This window comes from Hypanus sabinus, chromosome 12 (genome assembly GCF_030144855.1).
Source record: "Hypanus sabinus isolate sHypSab1 chromosome 12, sHypSab1.hap1, whole genome shotgun sequence".
NCBI lineage: Eukaryota > Metazoa > Chordata > Chondrichthyes > Myliobatiformes > Dasyatidae > Hypanus > Hypanus sabinus.
The window spans coordinates 89,340,886-89,364,097 of NC_082717.1; the positions used below are offsets into that span (position 1 = coordinate 89,340,886).

The 23,212-nt window shown below is 42.3% G+C and overlaps 1 protein-coding gene across 1 annotated transcript in view; it reads left to right on the top strand.

Moving 5' to 3' along the window:
• LOC132403122 (retinol dehydrogenase 13-like) overlaps positions 1-23,212 on the top strand; it is an 87,059-nt gene that overhangs the window by 59,618 nt on the left and 4,229 nt on the right. The window contains exons 5-6 of the mRNA XM_059986421.1: positions 7,558-7,770; positions 22,093-22,194. Coding sequence (XP_059842404.1) covers positions 7,558-7,770; positions 22,093-22,194 — 315 coding nt within the window. The remainder of the gene's footprint in view (positions 1-7,557; positions 7,771-22,092; positions 22,195-23,212) is intronic.

The following is a 23,212-nucleotide window of genomic DNA, read 5'->3' on the forward strand; positions in this document are numbered from 1 at the left end:
CAGGAGGAAACAAAGTTGGCCCAGCCTCTCAGTATTTCCTTCTGGGTGTGAACGGGAATGTTTCAGCCTTGACTCCAGCATTCATATGCTAGGCTTTGCCATTCTTGATATTTGGGATGTACTTGGCACCTTCTCTTCCTGTTAATTGGCTAATTGCCCTCCCCTCCCATGATTCATGACAAGGTGTGCCAAGCTTTGATATTATCTGACTGATCGGGGATCGCTTACTTCTGTTCATTCCGTAGTATTTTGATCTTTTAATGGGTTTTCACTATGTTGGTGCCTCATTAGGTCTGTCTGGTGCTGTTTCTGGCACCATTTCTGCTGCTTTTTGAACCAGGTTTGATTCCCTTGGATTGACAATAGAGTGAGGAGCATGCTGGTCCATAAGGCATAACATTGGGGTATCACATTCTCCTGTCAAGGGAAGCTTAACAGGTTTGGTCTGTATTCTTTGGAGTTTAGAAGAATAATGGGGTGATCTTATTGAAACATACAAGGTTCTAAGGAAGCATAACAGGTTAGATGTTGTGATGTTTTCACTAGTGGGAGCATCATGAATGAGAGGACATAGCTTCAAGCAAAGGGGCCAGTCATTTAAGCTGTGATACTTAGCCTTTTCCTCTGCAGTGAGCAATGAACCTATGTAGTTCTCTACCCCAGAGAATCGTGGAGGGTAATCCATTCGAAGTAGTTAAAATAGAGCTAGATAAATGTTTGAAAAATAGGGGGAATTGAGGGCTTTGGGAACGAGCACAGAGAATGAATTGAGGCCTAGTGATCACACTGAATGGCAGGTCAGGCTTGAGGGACCAGATGATCTTGTGTGCCGTCCTTGTGTATTAAAACTGCTGCTTACTACATGCAGTTTTGATCTGTCAGATCTCTTCCAAGTTTACCTCATATCGAACTATTCCCATGCCATGTAACGTGACCTAATGTCCTCAACTATCTCCACATAAAATGCATGGTGATCAGTTCCACCAGTTCTGTCATCCATAGATTGATGAGGATGAGCTCCGGTCTGTTCTTCCTTCATTATGGTTCACTCATGACATATCAAGACTCAGTTTGGTAGCTATGTCCTTTGGGACATGGCCAGCTCAGTTTGAGTTTGGTTTGCCCTTTGCTTGCAGTTACATTTTGTTTTGGCCTTTGATTTAATATTTGCGTGGTTTCTGAGGAAGTGCCCTCCTTTGCTCATTAAAGAACCCTGAAGGTAGTAAACTGGCCCAGCATTCTCAACGTCACCTGAAGCCTAGGTGTAATTTGAATTGATTAGCATGCCTTCTGTAAATATTCCTTATCTTCCTTCTTCCAGGCACCTATTCATAAGATTGAATGTGTTGTTCTGCTGCCATTGTTTTTGTTTGAGCTTCAGTATATATAAACCAGATGGACATCACGTGGAAGCAGCTGAACCCAGTCCTCCCCTTACCTTAACAACCTGTAACAAGGTGCTTTACAAATTGGTCTTGATTACAAATGCAGTTGGCATCTGTAGGTATATTTATCTATCTAGCTAACCAGCTATCCTACTTCACAATTTGGACTAGTCGTTCAATTCTAGCTCAGATTGGATATTATAAATCAAGGACTGAACTTGGAACTTACTGGTTCATATAACTTATACTATACCATATGGTGTGTTTAATTGCAAAATCATCAGGGAGTTTCCATAGATCCAGCCGCTGTCCCAATATCTTATTTGCAAACTGTGTGGAGTTCTGATGCAACATGGTTGCCAACTAGCACACATGTGAATCCTAAAACTGAACTGGAAAAATTGCAAAGAATATTTTGTTTCTCAAAGTCATGCCCCTAGACCTGTTCTGAGGTTTTTGGTGTAATGTTTTCAAATTCATCAAGTTCTTGCACTTTGCTTCTTCACTTGGTGCAAAAGGAATATCTTTAACTTCAAGATGTCCCCTTACCCTAGCCAATTGAGTTTTTTTTAATTGTTCATATTTTTCCCAAAACAATTAGCTGTGAGGGTGCTGAGAAGGAACCAGCAGTTAATACGTGCTATTAGCACCAAAATCAAATGAACCATTATTGTTTTGATCATTTGAAGATCAGAATTCTTTATATAGTAAGATAACAGTGTTCACAAACTGCAAAATATTCCAGACACTGGCATTATGGGAAAGAGAATTTTTTCATAAAAGGCAAAGAGGTGTCTCAGAGGCCAATATATCAGAACATCTTTCAAGAGGGTGAACCTTTGCAAAGTGTCAGATTCTGATGGTGTACCTGGTGGGGCACGGAAAACCTGTGCCGACCAAATGGCGTGAGTGTTCAGGGACACCTATGAGGGGTGGTTGATAAGATCATGGCCTACGGTCCATTTTGTCAGACAGCGCTTACTTACAATATTCAGTTATCTGAAACAGAAATACAGACAGTCCCTGTGTTACAAACGAATTCCATTCCTGAGTCCATCTTTAAGTCGGATTTGTATGTAAGTCGGAACAGGTACATCCAGTATTATTTAGTGTCAGTTAGTCAAACGTTTGTCTTAGTATATAGTATATATTTGACCTTTCTATGCATATAAAATACTTAAGAAATGTGTGTATTCCAATAATTAAACCACTGCATTAATAATTGTAGCTTTCATCGGGGCAGGGCCTTTCACATGCTCCATTATTCTCACCTTATTCTTTAAAATTGTTCCGATCGTTGACCGACCTAGCCTAACGCTTTTCCAATGACTGTTGGCATTTCACCTCTTTCCGATCGCTTTATTATTTCCACTTTATTTTCAATTGTGATCGTTTTCCGACAACAGAACAGTAACACTGCGGGTGGCGGGTCCTGAGCTCCACCAGGTCCTGAAGTCCACTGCACTGTGTCAGGTTAAATGGGACAAGTGGGGGTGGTGCTGACTGGAAAAGGGGGGTGCAGTCAAGGTGAATCTTGCTAAGAAAAATTTAAGCTGAATACAAAGTTACATACTCAACACAATGTCAACGGCAACAACTTAAAATGGTGGATGGCGTTCTCCTTCCTTGGTTCATAAGTATGAGTTGTTCGTAAGTCAGATGTTCGTAACTCGGGGACTGCCTGTACCACAAAAGTTATTATCTTCAAACTTTATGCATAATCACTCAAAGAATTGAACTGCACATGCATGTAACGAAAGCTGTATAACTCATCTCCTCTTATGTTAGGCTACGAACTTATCAATCACCCCTCATACAATCGAAGATTCCCACCTGCTTCAAAAGGGTGACAATGATACTAGTGCCCAAAAGGAGCAGAGCGAGCTGCCTCAAAGATAGTGGCATTCACGTCTACTGTGATGAAATGCTTTCAGAGGTTGCCATAGCTTGAATCAACTCCTGACTAAGCAAGTTCCTGGACCCACTGCAATTTGCCTAACACCACAGAATTAGATTCAGAATCAGGTTTATTATCACCAGTATGTGATGTGAGATTTGTTAACTTAGCAGAGCAGTACAATGCAATACATATTATAGAAGAAGAAAAACACAAAATAAAATAATAATAATAATAAAGAACTAAATCAATTACAGTATGTGTAGATTGAATAGATTAAAAATTGTGCAAAAGACAGAAACACCAAATATTTAATAAGTGAGGTAGTGTCCAAGGGTTCAATGCAATCAGATGGCAAAGGGGAAGAAGCTGTTCCTGAATTGCTGAGTGTGTGCCTTCACTTGAGGTCCTAAATAATGGACGCTGCCTTTCTGAGACACTGCTCCTTGAAGATGTCCTGGGTACTTTGTAGGCTAGTACCCAAGATGGAGCCGACTAAATTTACAATCCTCTGCAGCTTCTTTCAGTCCTTTGCAGTAGCCCCCATTCCAGACAGTGATGCAGCCTGTCAGAATGCTTTCCATGGTACATCTATAGAAGTTTTTGAGTGTGTTTGTTGATGTACCAAATCTCATCAAACTCCTAATAAAGTATAGCCACTGTCTTGCCTTCTTTATAACTGCATTGATATGTTGGGACCAGGTTAGATCTTCAGAGATCTTGACACCCAGGAACTTGAAACTGCTCACTCTCTCCACTTCTGATCCCTTTATGAGGATTGGTATGTGTTCCTTTGTCTTACCCTTCCTGAAGTCCACAATCAGCTCTTTCGTTTTACTGACGTTGAGTGCCAGGTTGTTGCTGCGGCACCATTCCATTAGTTGGCATATCTCACTCCTGTACGCCCCCTCATCACCTTCTGAGTTTCTACCAATAGTGGTTGTATCGTCAGCAAATTTATAGATGGTATTTGAACTATGCCTTGCCACACAGTCATGAGTAGAGAGAGTAGAGCAGTGGACTAAGCACACACCAGGTACACCAGTGTTGATAGTCAGCGAGGAGGAGATATTATCACCAATCCACACAAATCCAATTGCAGAGGGAAGTGCAGAGGCCCAGGTTCTGCAACTTCTCAATCAGGATTGTGGGAATGATGGTGTTAAATGCTGAGCTATAGTCGATGAACAGCATCCTGATGTAGCTGTTTGTGTTGTCTAGGTGGTCTAAAGCCGTGTGGAGAGCCATTGAGATTGCATCTGCCATTGACCTATTGTGATGATAGTCAAATTGCAATGGGTCCAGGTCCTTGCTGAGGCAGGAGTTCAGTCTAGTCATATACAGCCTCTCAAAGCATTTCATCACTGTCGATGTGAGAGCTACCGGGCGATAGTCATCAAGGCAGCCCACATTTTTCTTCATTAGGCACTGGTGTAATTATTGCCTTTTTGAAACAAGTGTGAACTTCCACCCTTTAGCAGTGAGAGGTTGAAAATGTTGAATACTCCTGCCAGTTGGCTGGCACAGGTTTTCAGAGCCTTACCAGGTACTTTCAGGACTTTCTGCCTTGCGAGGGTTCACTCTCTTTAAAGGCAGCCTAACATCAGCCTCTGAGACAGAAATCCAGGGTCATCAGGTGCAGCAGGGATCTTCACAGCTGTCATTGTATTCTTCCTTTCAAAGCATGCGTAGAAGGCGTTGAGTTCATCTTGTAGTGAAGTATCGCTGCCATTCATGTTATTGGGTTTTGCTTTATAAGAAGTAATGCCTTGCAAACCCTGCCAGAGTTGTCGTGCATCTGATGTTGCCTCTAACCTCTTTCAAAATTGCCTCTTCTCCCTTGAAATAGCCCTCCGGAAATTATACCCGGTTTTCCAGTACAGGCCTGGGTTGCCAGACTTGAATACCACAGATCTAGCCTTCAGCAGACAACGTACTTCCTGGTTCATCCACAGCTTTTGGTTTGGGAATGTACAGAATTATCTTTGTAGGCACACACTCATCCACACAGGTTTAATGAAGTCGGTAACAACTGCAGCATACTCATCCAGATTCAAAGATGAATCCCTGAATACAGTCCAGTCCACTGATTCAAAGCAGTCCTATAGGCACTCCTGTGCTTCCCTTGTCCATACCTTCTTGGTCCTCACTACTGGTGCTGCAGTCTTCAGTCTCAGCCTGTACTCAGGGAGTAGAAGTTGATCTGATTTCCCGTAGTGAGGCAGCAGCAGATACAACCTCACTGGCTCTCCATTCAGCCTTGGATCACCCAGACAAAGCAATGCCTACATCAGGCTGCTGTTATAATTATAGCTCAGCATTCACCACGATCGTACCCTCGGTTCTAATCAACAAGCTCCAAAACTTAGGCCTCTGTACCTCCCTCTGCAACTGGGTCTTTGACTTCCTCACCTAGAGAACATACTCAGTGCAGATTGGAAATAACATCTCCTCCTCGCTGACAGTCAACACTGGCGCATCTGAAGGATGTGTGCTTCGCCCACTGCTCTACCCTCTCTACGCCTGGGGTTCCCAACCGTTTTTACGCCATGGCCAGTACCATTAAGCAAGGGGTCCTTAGACCATAGGTTGGGAACTCCTGCTCTACACCCACAAGTGTGTGGCTAGCCACAGCACAAAAGCCAACTATAAATCTGCCGATGTTGTTGGCAGAATTTCAGATGGTGACAAGGAGTGAGATAGGTCAGTAGGTTGAATGGTGTTGCAACAACAAACCTGCACTGAGCACAGTAAGATTGGGAAATTGATTGTGGACTTCAGGAAGAGAAAGTAGAGGGAACACACCTCATCAAGGGATCAGCAGTGAGTGAGCAGTTTCAAGTTCCTGGATGTCAACATCCCTGAAGATGTGTCTTGGGCCCATTATTTTAATGCAATTGCAAAGAAGGTACAACAACAGCTATTTTTCATTTGGACACTGAGGAGACTTGATAGGTCATCAAAGACTAGCAAATTTCTACAGATGTACTGTGGAGATTATTCTAACTGGATGCATCTTGTGTAGATCTCCCTGAAGGTTAACTTGCAGGTTGAGTCAGTAGTGAGAAAGGCAAATGCAATGTTAGCATTCATTTCAAGAGGGCTTGAATACACGCGCAGGGATATGAGGCTGAGGCTTTATAAGTCATTGATGAGGCCTCACCTTGAGTGTTGTGAACAGTTTTGTGCTTCTCATCTAAGAAAAGATGTGCTGGCATTGGAGAGGGTCCAGAGGCGATTCACAAGGATGATTCTGGGAATGAAAGGGTTATTGTATGAGGAACGTTTGATGGCTCTGGGTCTATACTCGCTGGAATTTAGAAGGATGAGGGAGGAGCTCATTGAAACCTTTCGAATGTTGAAAGGCCTAGACAAAGTAGTGGAAAGGATGTTTCCCATGGTGGGACAGTCTAGGACAAGAGGGCACAGCCTCAGGATAGAAGGACATCCATTTAAAGCAGAAATTGGAGAAATTTCTTTAACCAGCGGGTGGTGAATTTGTGGAATTTGTTACCACAGTTAGTTGTGGAGGCCAGGTTGTTGGGTGTAGTTAAGGCAGAGATTGATAGTTTCTTGATTGGACACGTCATCAAAGGTTACGGGGAGAAGAGGCTGGAAAATAGGGCTGAGGAGAGGAAGAAAGGATCTTGCCGTGATGGTAGAGCAGACTCGATGGGCCAAATGGCCTGATTCTGCTGCTATGTCTAATGGTCTTATCACTGTCTGGTATGGAGGAGCCATTGCACAGGATCGGAAAAGCTGGAAAAACCCAGCCGACTCTATCATGAGCACTAACCCCCCCCCCCCCCCCACCAGAATCCAAGACATCTTCAGAAGCCAGTGCCTCAAAAATAACCTCTGTCACTCAGGACAGGCCCTCTTCTCATTGCTACCATCAAGGAGGAGGTACGGGAGTCTGAAGGCACACACTCAACGTATCAGGAACAGCTTTCCCTCCACCATCAGATTTCTGAATGGACAATGAACCTATGAACACCATCTCACTTTCTTTTGCTCTCTTTTTGCACTACTGATGTAATTTGATTTGTTAATATATCCTCTTATTTTTATTTATAGGTTTTGTTTTTTATTATTATGTATTGGTAAGTACTGCTGCTGCAAAATAACAAATTTCACAACATATGCCAATGATATTAAACCTGATTCTGATTCTGAAATGTGTAGTGAAGTCTGTAAGTAGACTAATTAATTATCTTCATTTATTAAATAATTGTTCATAACACTTAATCATGATGGATTTCCTTTATTACACAGGTCATTTTCTGTTGACAAACCTACTGCTTGACAAGTTAAAGAAATCTGGAAAGAGTCGCATTATAAACGTGTCCTCACTGGCTCATGTTGCAGGGGAAATTGATTTTGATGATCTCAACTGGGAGAAGAGAAAGTATAACACAAAGGCAGCATACTGTCAAAGTAAACTTGCAAATGTGCTGTTTACAAATGAGTTGGCTAAGCGCCTTGATGGTAAGTTGGGTCAAATTGCTATTTGTGAGCCCCTGAGATAAGTGAGGTCCTACCATGTAATACAAATATAATGGCTTATCCAATTCATTTCTTTCTAAGCAACAGATCTTACTGAAGCAAGCATTATTATAGATAGATGAATTGGCAGTATAAATACATTTTTCAAAACTCCATGAATACATAAAGGTAGTAAATGTGGAAATGTATGTTTCTCTGAGAAAAAGAGCTAAGTTCAAACTGAGAGCACTGGTTAGTAGATTGTCAAATTTTCACCTGTTGACAGAGATTTTACATACGTATTGAGAATGTGACCATCTCTACTGCTCTATAAGAGGTTAAATTAGATCATTCTTTACCTATTGGGGAAGGCTCCTGTATTTCGTTCCTGTTGGTGGTAATGTGAATGGGGTCATCCTGGACGGTGAGGATCTTTAAACACTGGATGCCACCTTTTGAGGTGCCATTCCTTGAGGATGTTCTCGATGGCAGGGAGGATTGTGTCTGTGGTGGAGCTGCCTGAGTCGACAATCCTTTGTAGCCTCTGGCAATCCTGTGCATTGAAGCCTTCACAGCCTTTAACTGTGTTGCAACCAGTTAAATGCCCTCCACCGTACATCTATAGACATATGCGAATCTCGTCAAAATCCTAATGAAGTAGTACCACTGGCATGCCTCCTCCATAATTGGATCAATGTGTTGGGTCCAGGAACTTGAAGTTACTTGTGCTTTCCACTGCTGACCCCTCAGTGAGGACAGGCGTGTGTTCTTCCAGCTTCCCCTTCCCCTTCCCACAATCAATTCTTTGGTTTTGCTGATGTTGAGTGGCAGATTATTGTGACAGCACTCAACTAGCCACTGTAGCTCATCCTACATGCTTCTTTGTTACCATCTGAGATTCTGCCACCCTGTGATAGATTCTGTTTTAATTCAAATACATCATCCTTATTCAATTGAATAATGAAGATGTACACTCAGTAGCCACTTTGTTAGGTACACCTGAACACCTGATCGTTGATACAAATGGTGGACACTGTAATACCATCAAGGACTGCTTCCTGCTTCCCTAACATCAAACCATGGGTCACCAGTGATCTGAAGGCGCTTCTCAACCACAAAAAGAGAGCCTTTAGATCAGGAGACAGGGAGGAATTGAAACGTGCAGAGAGGGAGCCAAAGAAGAAGATCAAGGTGGCTAAAAGGAATACAGTAGAAATCTGGAGAACAAGCTTGGGCAGAGTTGCACACGGGAGGAGTGACAGCCATGAAGAACATCACAGGCTTCAGTCAGCCTAGCTGTAGAGCCTTGGAACGCAGCGGTGAATGGGCTAATGAGTTAAGCCAATTCTTCAATAGGTTTGACAATTGCTCTTCTGTTCATACCCCCTCAGCGCACCAGTCCAGGTGCCAAGGCACCCAATGCTCCCTCAGCACCAACGTCTCTCCTCCTCCCCCCTCCAGTTCAACACCTTGGCTGAACAGATGAGCACTTTCAGTAATAGACTGAGACAACAGTGTGGCTCCAAAGAGTGTTATATGAGTGTGCTGTCTTTACGACAGTTATTTAGTTTATAATATTTTCGCTTAGTAATTCATTCGATAGTGTTTTCTAGTTAGAATTAGAAGTGTTCAAAGTATATTCATTGAATGTAAAATATATCGGCATGCGATGACGTCACATCCGGTTTCGCCGCGTCTTGTGGGAAAATACCGGTTTGGAATTAACGCAAGGGTGGGGGCTCACCACGAGGCACACCTGAGCAGAAGTTGTTTTGCAGGCATGAGAAATCACAGTGAGAGCAACGCTGTAAGTTAATAGATAATCGATATATTGAACTAAGATGTTAATGCCGATCCTGTTAGAAGTAACGACGGTCGATAATGTTTATGCTTTCGTTAGTTAAAGAGTTGCGGATAGTTTGCATTGAAGTGTATTTAAAGTAGTCAATGGAGCAGGTAAACTCTGCCTGTATACTGCACCTTAGTGTAATGTAGTTATAGTCACCTTTGCAAGTATCTACAATTGAAATGTGATATTAAGGAAGGAACAAATACTGTATCAATCTTGTATTGTTTTATCAACAGTTTTCACCATATGTTAATGTGAAGAGTGAACAGTAAATGGTTAATCTTACTGCGATCTGGTTCTCATTGACTGTGGTTTATCTCGACGTTGAATTCGACGTTATCAGTTACACGCGAAGGAGAACGTTACAATGAGGTTGTTCTTACCCTTGGTCATTAGGCTCTGTAATAAGTCAACCTTCAGCTGTGGAAGTGATCTTGTAATCTTTGATTTGTAAATCTTGTATATCTTATTTTTAAGGTAATTTATTTTTATTTGTTGTGTATGTGGCTGGGTTACACAAAAAAAAAATAAAAACGATAGAGACTGGAGTTAAGTTAACAGGGCTTTTTACTTATGGAACCCGAACTGAACACACACATACGTATTGATACGTGCCTAATAGCGCATGCTCAATAATGTGTTACTACAACATAAAGTAGTTCCATATTATACAGTAGGCTATATGGTACACTCCTCCCTTTTATTGTATTAGTGTAAATATGTGTACTCTTAACATACAAATGCCCACCAGCTGTTTACTTAGTAACTTACTAATATCAAATTATAATAAAGTAACATAGCAATAATAATAATAATAATTATTATTATTATTATTATTATTATGATTATTATAACTCGAGTCTCTGGTGGGGGGGGCCTTCTTTGCCTCTCTGGGTAATGTCTGTCAATAAACTTGTTTGTTTTAATACAGATTTCCATATAAAAGTCATGAAAAGTTGACCTCTAAGCATAGGGAGTTTCCAAGGTCTGCTTCAAAGATGACTTGCCCCCAACAAAAGAAGTGGTTGGTGATCTGCTGTCTCTGCTAGTTATTCAAAAGTCAGGGCAAACCATTGACTCACAGAAAGATCAGTACTTTACCAGTAATTTTTCACCATTTGATGCAGCAGTTGATCGAAATCCTGTGTTCATTCCATTGTTCTTAAGCTGCTGTTACGGTACAGTTCTGCTGATATTAAGGATAACTTGAAGTGCTATCTGTCTGGCTCAAGAGGGAGAATTCCTTCAGATGCAAATTCAGCGCAAGTGTGAAAATACAGCAATAGAAATCTTACAGGTTGTTGCCAGAATTCACCTCTGTTTTGATGCTGTTTCCCAACTTCTTTGTGAAAAACAAGACACATTGGCTGAGGATTCAAAATGTGTCCATGCAAAAGAAACTTCCCTGCAAAGGATTAAGTGTATGATTCTCAATGGAGGAAATGATTGGTTTAAGATTTACCTTGTGCGAAAGCTGTTTTGTTGAATGGAATTGATTTTATCCAGGAGCTTTTAAGGAATGACCAGTTTTCATGGATCTTTCCCAAGGAAATTGTTCAGGAGCAGACGGAGATGCTAGTCTTTTCTGAGATTTAAGTTTATTGAGAGTTTGCGGATATTCCATTATCTGTTCATCTGTTGACAAGTAATTTAACTGCGTAGGTGCAGATTTTCCTCTTTTGTCTGTAATTGGAACAGGGTCATTAGATCTCCACCTAAGTTTCCTTTACCTCCATAGGATCTCCTGTGAGTTCCATTGTTAGCCTCTTATTCTCAATCAACTTTTTCTTTTCTTATAACTCAACCTTTTTATCTTCAAATTCCTTCACTGCTGCTTTCTTCTTTTTAATATAATGCCTTTCCACTTGTTCTGTCTCCAGTTGCAGAAGAAGCTCTGCATTGCGTATTCTTTCCTTGTATTGTTGATCTAGTTTCTTCATCCTTTTCTGATGCTCCTGCAAAATGCCTTCCTGTAACTGCTGTAGCTGTCTTTTGAGAGAAGTCAGTTTTTCCTGGTACATCTGCTCTTTCACTTCCAGGTAGTCTCCATCATCCTGCTTATTGGCAGGATGTCTCCCTGTCGACTTTGTCTGGCTCCTCCTCATTGTTGTAATAGTCGACAATGGGTGAGAGGAAAGCTGCGGACGTCTTCCCCGCTGAGCTGCCCTCCTTTGTTGACACATCTAGTGCCTTGATGGAGTGCCAATCCAACTGGATTTTCCTGAGCCATTCATGTCCCAACAACGGTGGTCCTCCATTTTCCAGTACATCGAGGTTCAGCTGCTGTGCTTTGTCCCCGTAGGTCACTGTCACTTTAATTTTACCTTTGGGACGCATTTTCTGTCCTGTGTAAGTCTTTAGCAGTAGTTTAGTTCGTTTTAGAGGTATGTGAGAAAATAGTCTTTTGTAGTCCTGTACAGAGATCACTGTTAAAGCTGAGCCTGTATCCAACTCCATTTTCAGTCTCTCACCTGCCACTTGTGGAGTGATGCTTATTACTCTTCGATCATCTGTCTCCTTCACGCTGAGAAGCTGCAGACAAGACAATCTGAATCGTTTTCATTGGAACTGCCGCCTTTCATTTTGTGTACCTTGTTGCGTTTCCCTATCTGGGGTTTCTTGTTTCCCTTTTTCTGCTGTTGACTAGCTTTGCGCCAATGTGGCCCTGTTTGCCACAGTTCCTGCATTCTTTACCTTTAAACCAGTGGTGGCACCAGAGATTTTTTCTTGCTGGTGTTACAGTGGGGCTGAATTATTCAGTGATGGTGCTGAGGGATGTACAGTATGGTAATCTGTATTCACAAGGCCAGATGTGCGGCATTCAAAAGCCAGTTTCAAGCATTATGTACCTATTATAAGTCCTTCTGTTGATTCACAAGCAACAGCAATTGATAGATCTAATATGGAAGTGAACTGTGACAGTGTCAACAGCATCGGAGACAACACAGAGCATAAACAAACAAACCAACAGAGCATCCGACCCACAGCGCACAACACGAATCACGCAATCAGCGTCAACTGAAAAACACAACACTAAACCACAATGTCCACTGCTATTCGCATTACATAGACAGTCAATGCCAAAAGATACACAGTTATTAAAGTCAAATAAGGCAAACAACAGATGCAAGGCTTTACCAGGAGTTGGACAAATCGTACTCTGACCATGCAATACCTCAATTAATTCGACTACTGAATTTAAAACAAAAATCAACAGAATCACTGCTTGGAAGTCTAAGCAAAACCAGCAGGCTTAATAGCAGTAAATGTAATATTTTAGGATTTGCAGGAAATATAAGGACTATGGGGTATCCACCATAAAATAATAATTATAATCAGCATTAGTCTAGGCCCAAATTTTTAAAAATCAACTGCACTCATTGAGTTTTTCAGAGAAGCACAATCCGTCTGTTGTTGTGATTGGTGGTGAAAGCGTCAGTGATTTTCTGGATGTCAAGTGCCTTGGTCCTCCGGCTGTTTATGGCCAACAGAGCCAAGTTGCTGTTCCGAGCATCGCCGCTGCTATTCCTTAGGCAAGAGAAACTCCGTTTGCATGAAGCAGGTGTCACAGGCAGAGTCAGTGATATACCGATTAGTTTGTATAAATCTATAAATGCGTCGTGGTAGGGTCTCATTAGAGCTAGAAATTCCACTGTGTCATTCACTGTCTGTCCTTGCTTTTGTTTTGTTTCCAGCAGACACCAAACCTGATGTAGCTCTGCAGTCAGGTTCACTTCAGTCACTCCATAGTATTGGGCCATTGGCCAAAGACAATTCTTGTCTCGGAAGAGTCTGTGTTTGGGACTCAGTGCTGAGACTCCAGTCAAAACACTCCCAGTCTCAACTGAGAACTGTCTTTTCATTTCAGTTAGAAATGCTTTTGTTTCCAGCAGACGCTGAACCTGATATAGCTCTGCAGTCATGGTGGGTTTTGAAAGCTGTTGTAGCTTTCCACCAATTGTGGTAACCGGTGACCCAGAATGGAACCCATGTCCTCCACACAGGAAATGCCTGCATGCGAAGCAGAACGTAGTATCTTTCGTGATCGAATATGCCAGAGTACAGGTCAAACCAGCCACAAATAAAACTCCTTTGCTGATTGCCAAACTGTTGCAAAGGGAACTTTTTCAATGCTGGCCGATGGGGGCCTTCCTCAGGCTGCTGGCTAACATCGCTAACAGTATTCTCACTAGCACTAAGAGCAGCTTCATCCAGGTTCTCTTCTGAATCCCGCTCCATCTCTTGTTCCGCTACTTTGCCCTCACACTCCTTCGATGAACTGCTGTTGTCCTCATCCCCACTCACCTCTTTCTGCACATCACTTTCAACTAAGACAGGCTCAGGCTGAGACACCACTGATTCTTCTGGATGACAACACGAGTGAATCTTCAGATGCTGGAAATAAATAAAAGCACAAAATGCTGGCAGAACTCAGCAGGCCAGACAGCATCTGTGGGAGGAGGTAGTGACGACGTTTCGGGCCGAAACCCTTCATCAGGAGGGTTTCCTCTGGTTTCCTCATTCCTCTGGATGAGGTCGTTTTCGCACTAAAAATCGATCCATTTTTCACACCAGCTAAAATAATGCACGAGCCAGGCCCATGTTAGCTTGTAAAAGCACAACGTGTGTGTGTGGCATCCGTTAGTCTCGCAAGACCATGGACCTGCGCCTAGATCCCGCACAATGTACGTATACTACCAATCTCTCGCGTGAGTGACATCGTCACCTTAGGTGATCTTAGATCAGCTTACCTGACCTGAGTGAGGACAGCAACGGCAAATATTGACATCGAAGGAATAAGCAGAAGTGTATTGTGGATCTGACCTTAGACCTGCACAGAGTTTATAAAGTTATTGCTGCGTGGGTGCTACGGTAATTGGGGGCGCTGTTTCACTAGATCAGGGGTCAGCAACCCGCGGCTCCGGAGCCGCATGCGACTCTTTCATCTCTGTGCTGCGGCTCCCTGTGGCTTTGGAAAATAAATGATGAGTATTTAATTAAAATGTATTTTATGTTAGTTTGTTAGTTTTTGAAATGTAATTCTAAATTTGAAGATTATGGTGATCTTGTACAATCTAAATAAAACGTGTTTTTTGTCGCTATTAATATACGTCACCACTGCCAATGCCTGACACCTGCCAGTGCGCGATTTCTTTAATTTTTCAATCCAAGGTTGGCGAACTATGGAGAATTCTAAAAAAAGAAAAATGACTGAAGAAAACAGAATGTTTAATGATACGTGGGCAGATTCATTTGCTTTCAGTGCTGACGAGACTGGTTTACCGGTATGCTTAATATGCAACGAGAAACTAGCAAACAACAAACAGTCAAAAGTCGCAAGACATTTCCAGCAAACACGCAGCCTTTGCTCAAAAATATCCGGATGGAGATGAGAGAAAAAAAGCCGTTTCAGAGCTGATGCGGAAGGTTGAGCTGAGCAAAAATCATTTCAAGAGGTGGATGAAGTCTGGAAAATCAACTACATATGCCAGTTTTGCTGCCGCTCCTGAAATAGTCAGGCACAGGAAGCAGTTTACAGATGGTGAATATATAAAAGAACCTTTCATTAAGATTTCAGAACATCTATTCACGGACTTTAGAAACGAGTGAAATTGTGCAGAAAATCAGGGATATGCCCCTCTCTGCAAAGACTGTCAAAGACAGAACCATAAAAATGGCAGAAGACATCACAAGGCAGCAAATTAAAGACATCAATTCAGCTGTGGCCTACTTGATTGTCTGTGACGAGTCTGAAGACAAAGGTGATATTGAACAAATAGCGCTGTTCTGCCGGTATGTAAACTCTGCCTGGCCACAGGAAGAAATGATTGAGTTGATACCTCTAAAAGGCCAAACACGGGGAGAGGACATCTGTGAGGCTGTCTTGAATTGTTTAAGAGCCAAAGTAATAAAGACCACCCACCTGGTGTCAGTAGCTACTGATGGGGCACCAAGTATGACAGCAGCGTACAAGGGATTTGTGGCTTTACTGCAGAAGTCACTGGGCAGAAAGTTGCTGACTTTTCACTGCATCTTGCATCAAGAGGCATTGTGCCTTCAAACATTTCCTCCAGAATGCACAGAAGTAATGGATGTTGTTATTCAGATTGTCAGTAAAATAATGGCAAAAAGTTTAAATCACCGTCAATTCCGTTTGTTACTGGACGAGCTGGAAAGCGCATATTCTGATCTCCTGCTGCACAACAAAGTCCGGTGGCTGTCAAGAGGGGAGGTGCTGAAACGCTTTGTCGCGTGTCTGGAAGAAGTGAAAACTTTCCTGGGCAGCAAAGGGCTCACCTTTCCTGAGCTGGAACAGCCAGAGTGGCTGTAAAAGCTACACTTCATAGTAGACATGATAGTGCACCTGAACACCCTGAACACGCTGAACACAGCTCTTCAGGGGAAAGGACGCACAGCCCTGCACATGTTGGAGGATGTTTTGGCATTCGAGCGCAAGTTGACAGTGCTTGCCAGAGATTTACAGAAAGGCACATTGTCTCACTTCCCCAATTTGAGAGAGTTCAAACAAGGTCATGACATGATAAATTCGGAGTATTTACATTCTGCAATCAGCGCAATGCAAACATCGTTTGGGAAACGCTTCTGTGAGTTCAGAGAGGTAAAAAACACATTATCCTTCCCGGTCACTCCCCTAAGCATCGATCCATCCCTACTGAATACGATTTCATTGGCAGGTGTGAGTCAACCTGATCTTGAGATTGAACTGGCCGACATAGCCGACAAAGACATATGGGTGTCCAAGTTTAGACGCTTGACAGCAGACCTTGAAGATGTTGCCCGTCAGAACACCGTTCTTGCTCAGAATCACAGATGGAGTGATATTGAAAACCTCCCTAAACCGGACAAACTTGTGTTCGAAACATAGAATGCTATCCCCGACATTTATGTAAACATTAAAAAGTATGTGCTTGGAGTCCTGTCAATCTTTGGATCCACATATGTATGTGAGCAGGTGTTCTCCAACATGAACTTTATTAAAAACAAACATCGTGCACGCCTCATAGATGACAGCCTGCGATCCTGTGTAAAGATGAAGGTGACGTCATACAGCCCTGATGTGCAGATGCTGTGCGCTGAGGTCCAGGAGCAGAAATCCCATTAACCAAGTATGATAAATATTTTAATTGCCGATTATTTTACGTATATTCAAATGTTTTCATTGTTCAGTGAAATAGTACTTTTATTTTCAGGTTGACAGCTGGCTGACGTTATTTTTGGTTTGCTGCTGGTGGACAATTTAAGTTCGGCGTTTTTCATAAATACAAGAAGGACTCAAATAGACATTGAGTATTTTACTTAAAAGTAACCTGCAACCAACGTCTTTTTTTTCGGAGTTCAAAATGTTTTTGTTGCATGCAGAAATGTAGTTTTGTTTTCTCTGCAGGAGTTCATGGATTTCATAAATGCAACACATTATAGTTTGTTTATACATAGCATAAAGGCAAAACAAAAACGTTGTATGCAGTGTTATTTCATTTTAAAGGTCAAACAGGTTTTGTGGCTCCCAGTGTTTTCTTTTCTGTGGGAAACAGGTCCAAATGGCTCTTTCAGTGGTTAAGGTTGCCAACCCCTGCACTAGATCAACTGGAGAAACAAGCTGTATTCAAAACTATACAGAGAAAGCAGCTGTAATTTGTATGTCAAATTTCAGTTGATTTCTTGGTGGTGCTATTGTAATTTCTGCTGGTACTATAGCGCCAGCTCAGCACTGCCACTGCTTTAAACCAACAGTCCTCAGGGTCATGTGACATGTTCTTTCCTTCATTTCTGCTCCGTGACACTTTATTCGTAGCATAATCCAGGGATTTTTGTTGTATCTCTGAAGCACCTCATGTGGCTATTTCTAATGATATTGAGATGTTTAGCGCTTTCTCGAATGTAAGGTCTTTTCACACAGGAACTTCTTCTGTGTGGTTTCACAGTACATGCCACACATCCCTCAATGCATCTGATAGACCAGTTCCAAATTGACAATGTTCTGATAATTTGCACAATTCAGCACAATATTCAGAAATGCTTTCATCTTTGCTCTGATTCCATTTATGGAATTTAAATCTTTCAGCAACGACCAGCGGTTTGGGGTTTAAATGCTGTTGGAGAGTGTCTACTATTTGCTTGAACGTTTTGTCAGCTGGCTTTTCAGGGGTTAACAAGCTCCGTAGCAGGCTGTATGTTTTCACGCCCATTTCACTAAGTTAGACACTGGCTTTCTTTTCTTCATTAACATTGTTAACATCACAATATAACTCTTTCAATATAAATTGCCCAGTCTTCAATGCTACTATCAAATGTTGTAATGGTGCCAATCAACGCCATCCTTGTTATGTTAAATTAAACCCAGTTTTCCCTTTGTTTTCCTTTTGACTCAAGTGATCTTCTTTGCTAGCATCATGAGCGCACTCCGTCTAGATGTGTGTGTCACTCCTTTCTTTTTCATCTCCCTTCTGGGCAGGCAGACCCTCAGCCCCTGGGGGTCAGTGCTGGCTGTGGCCTTGCCTGGACGTGCTGTGGCTCTGACTGTGTCTCTTGGTCTCCCAACGTTCCCAACCCCGGCTGTGCTGCTCAGGGCCTTGCTCTGCCTCCTTCTCCTGCACCTTGGCTCATTCCTTGCGCTCTTCCTCCAAGTGCCGTTGTCAATTAAAACACGGTGTTCCAATACGATGTAGGTTCATTAACCTCGTCACCAATTTGTTGTGTATGTGGTCCGGTTAAACAACAAAAATATAAATAAAAACTCTGGAGACTGGAGTTAAGTTAACAGGGCTTTTTACTTACGGAACCCGAACTGAACACACACATACATATCGATACACACCTAATAGCACATGCTCAATAACGTGTTACTACAACATAAAGTAGTCCCATAATATACAGTAGGCTATATGGTACATTATTCTTTCTATCTTCTAATATTTGTATATCTGTGCACTTGTAATGCTATGGTGACACTGTAATTTCCTTTGGGATCAATGAAGTATCTACCTGTCCGTCCATCTAATCAGCCAATCAAGTGGCAGCGGCTCAATGCAGACATAGTCAAGGTTCAGACCAAACATTAGAATGGGGAAGAAGTGTGACCTAAGTGACTTTGACCGTGGAATGATTGTTGGTGTCAGACAGGGTGGTTTGAGTATCTCAGAAACTGCTGATCGCCTGAGAATGGTGCAAAAAACAAAAACAAGAAACATACAGTGATCCTGATGACTCCCGATGAAGGGTTTCGGCCCGAAACGTCGTCACTATCTCTGGCCTGCTGAATTCTGCCAGCATTTTGTATTTTTAAACATAGAGTGCTCAGCCGTTCTGTGGACAGGAAGGTAAATCACCATGAGTTACAACAGCAGTGTGCAGAGAGCATCTCTGAACGCACAACACATTGAACCTTGACGTGGATGGGCTCCAGCAGCAGACCACTCGGGAGCCACTGAATGTGAACAGAGCCATGCACTGTGCTTTTGTTTTAAGCTCCCAAAGCCAATGATATCAAAATCAGGATTTCTGCTCAGGACAAGTCATTGATTAATTTCCACTTTATTGATTTGCTTCCAAATTCATATTCAGGGTGTAATGAAACTCCTTGATGGTGTGAAGCTCACAGTGAACCGTGTTCATGTTCACAGCAGCGAGCACGAAACAATGAGTTGTGCAGATGAGGTACAGAGCAAAAGAAATGCCACAGGTACTCTCCATCTCCACCTCCATCTTTCCTCTGTCATCCTGAATATAGATAGGCCTTCTGGAAACTCCTTATCTTGGGTCACTGAACCACTCTTCACGAATGTCAAATTAATGTTGAAATTACTGTGTCATAGAGCACTACAGCACAGAAACAGGCCCTTCAGCCCATTTAGCCATAATGTTATTCTGCCTTGTCCCATTGACCCACACCTGGATCATACTCCATACCTCTCCCATCCATATACTTATCCACACTTAAATGTAGAAATCAAACCAGCATCCACCACTTCCTCTGGCATCTTTTTCTATATTCATACCAGCATCTGAGTGAAGAACTTACCCCCTCAGATTCTCCTTAATTATTTTATCTTTCACCCTTAACCCTTCATCTATAAGCTCCAGTTCTAGTTTCACACATCCTGAGGGGAAAAAGCATGCTTGCTATACCCCTCATAATTATGTATATCAAATCTCCCCTCATTCTCCTATATTTCAAGGAATAAAGTCCTAACCTATCCAACATTTCCCTATTATTCAGGTCTTTAAAAGTTCCAACAACATCCTTGTCAACTATCTCCATACTATTTCAATCTTATTGATACCTTTGCTGTAGGTAGGTGACCAGAACAGCACACAATCCTCCTGATTTTCTCTCATCAGTGTCTTATACAACTGCAACATAATACCACTATCCCTATACACAATAATTTATAAAGGCCAATATGCCAAAAACTCTCCTTATGATTTATCTGTGACACCACATTCAAGGGTTTCTGGATCTGTACTCCCAGACCTCCCTGTTCTACTGCACTTCTCAGTGCCCTACCATTCACTTTGTAAGTCCTACCATGGGTTGCCCTCCGAAAATACAACACCTCACACTTGTCTGCATTAAATTTAATCTGCTATTTTTACAGTCCATTTTTCCAATTGGTCCAGATCCCACTGCAAGCTTTAAAAGCCCTCCTCGCTGTCCACTACACCCCCAATCTTGGTGTCATCCACAGATTAGCTGATCCAGTTTACCATATTTTCATCGAGGTCATTGATATTGATAACAAGCAACAGCAGACCTATCACCAATCCCTGTGATACACCACTGGTCGCAGGTCTCCAGTCAGAGGGGTAACCATTACCGCTCTCTGACTTCTCCCGCAAAACCAAAGTCCAGTCCAGTTTACTATCTCATCCTGAATGCCAAGTGACTGAACCTTCTTGGCCAGCCTCCTCTGTGGGACTTTGTCAAAGGCCTTGCTAAAGTCCATGTGCACAACATCTGCTGCTTTACCTTCATCAACTTTCATGGTGACCTCCTCGAAAAACACTATAAGATTGAATTGACACACACACACAAAGCCATGCTGACTATCCCTAATCAGTCAGTGTCAATACAAATATTATCAGTCCCTTAGAATTCCTTCCAATAACAGCCACTACTGACATCAGGCTCTCTGGCTATAATTTCCTGATTTATTCTTAGAATCTTTCTTGAACAATGAAGCAACATTAGCTTTCCTTCAGTCCTCAGGCATTTCACCCGTGGCTAAAGATATTTTAAATACCTCTGCCAGGGGCCCTGCAGTTTCTGAACTAGCCTCTCACAAGGTCCAAGGGGGCATTTTGTCAGGCCCTGGAGGCTTAATCCACCCTAATTTGCCTCAAGCCTTCTCTTCTATAATCTGTATATGGTCCATGACCTCAACACTATTTTGCCTCAGTTTTATAGTATCTGTGTCTGTCTGCCAAGTCAGTACAGTTACAAAAAATCCATTTGAGATATTCCCATCTCTTTCGGCTCCACACTGATGACTACCTTGACCCTCAAGCAGGCAATTTTTTCCCTTGCTATTCTTTTGCCTTTAATCTGTAGAAGGCAACCTCGTGCCTCTTTTAGCCCTTCTGATTTCCCTCTTAAGTGTTCCCTTGCATTTCTTGTACTCCTCAAGTACCTCATTTGCTCCTTCCTGCCTATACCTGCTACACACCTCCTTCTTCCTCTTGACCAGGCCTCAATATCCTTTGAAAACCAACATTTCCTAAACCTGTTGTCCTTGCCTTTTATTCTTACAGGAACATACAAATTCTGCACTCTCAATATTTAACTTTTGAAGGCCTCCCTTTGCCAGAAAACAACCTATCCCAATCCACATTTGCCAGATCCTTTCCGATGTCATCAAGATTGTCCTTTTAACAATTTAGTATCTCAACCTGTGGACCAGTCCTATCCTTCTCAGTTATTATCTTGAAACTAGTGGAATTATGATCACTAGACCCACACTCTACATTTCAGGAACATTTTACTCTCTCTCATCGGATTCTAAATGGTCCATGAACCAATGGACACTACCTCAGTAATTTGCGCTCTTGCAGTACTTATTTTTTTAAATATGATTTTTTATTGTAATTTATAGTATTTTCATATGTGTTGCATTGTACTGCTATTGCAAAACAACATTATTTCCTAATGTGTGTCAGTGATGATAAACCTGATCTTCCGAAGCTACCCACCTGCCCATCCTATCAGGCACCTCCTACCCCATTCAATAGATCTCTACATTGGTCTAATCAGCCACAAAGTCAGAAGAAATGAGTCATCCTGTGTCACTGCCGAAGAAGTACGTGTGACTCATATGAGCCTTAATGTAACCATAATGTCTTCTGAACAGCTCACCACAAAGATTTCCCACCTATTCACTGAATTACTTCATGAGCCTTTGAAGGTGATGTCTTTTTTGATGCTCTAATTTCATGGAAAATCTTTTCTTCTTCACTTCAAGGAACTGGGGTAACTGCCAATGCCGTGCACCCAGGCGTAACTGATACAGAGCTCGGCAGACACACAGGAATGCACAAATCCAGCTTTTCTAGCACCGTAATGGGTAAGTGTAGTCAACAGCTCTTGCCTCACCTTATAAACAGCAAACGTCTTTCCTAATAAACAGGGTTGTTTTTGAACAATGCTTGGCTTACCACAACATTACTTTCGTATGTGAGATACTTCACTGCCTATAAATAAATATTTTCTCATTAGTTTTATTGGTCAGCCACCACAAAAGAGCTTGGGGGGGGGAAAGGGGAAAGAACCGCAGCATAGGGTTCTTCTGCTACAGGACTGGGAGGGGCTGGGTTGGGTGTGAAAGCTCCTCGACTACTGTAGTAGTATACCACCTCAGAGGGCCACTCGAGCGACAGCAGTGCTATCGATGTGTAGGCATGTAATAGCACAGTACTGAACGAACTGACCACAAGGGTGAAGAGTGAAAAGGCATCGTCACATAGTAGTGGCAGCCAGGGGAGAGACTTGACCAACTGAGCACAGAGCAGTGCAGCACAAGAATAGGCCATTTGGCCGCCGTGTCTGTGCTCATCACAGCGATAAATGAAACTAATCCCAGCTGCCTGCTCATGACCTGCATCCCTCCATTTCTTTCATTTCTGTGTGCCTGACTAAATGCCTCTTAAACATCACTGTTTTATTAAAAGAACTTGCTCTATGCATCTCACTTAAATTTTCCCCTGTCAGCTTAAGACTATTTGAGACATCCAGCCTGGGAAAGCGGCTCCGACTGTCTACCTCTCATCATTTTATAAATGTCTGTCAGGTCTTCCTTCAGCCTCCAACACTCCAGAGAAAAGAGTCCAAGATAATAGTCTCAAATCCTGTCGAATCTCCTCTGCACTATCTACAAAGCCTCCACATCCTTCCGGGCATGGTGTGTAGAATGCCATGTAACTGCACGTAAAGAGAACTGAAGCCTGTAGAACTGAGACAGTTTTGTAAATAAGTTAAGCAAATGCATTGAACTCAATTAATCTGAGAAAATATAAACTACTTGGAACTCATCTTTCTCCCTTGTGACAATGCCATTCTATTGAAAAGAAGGGAGATGCTGAATC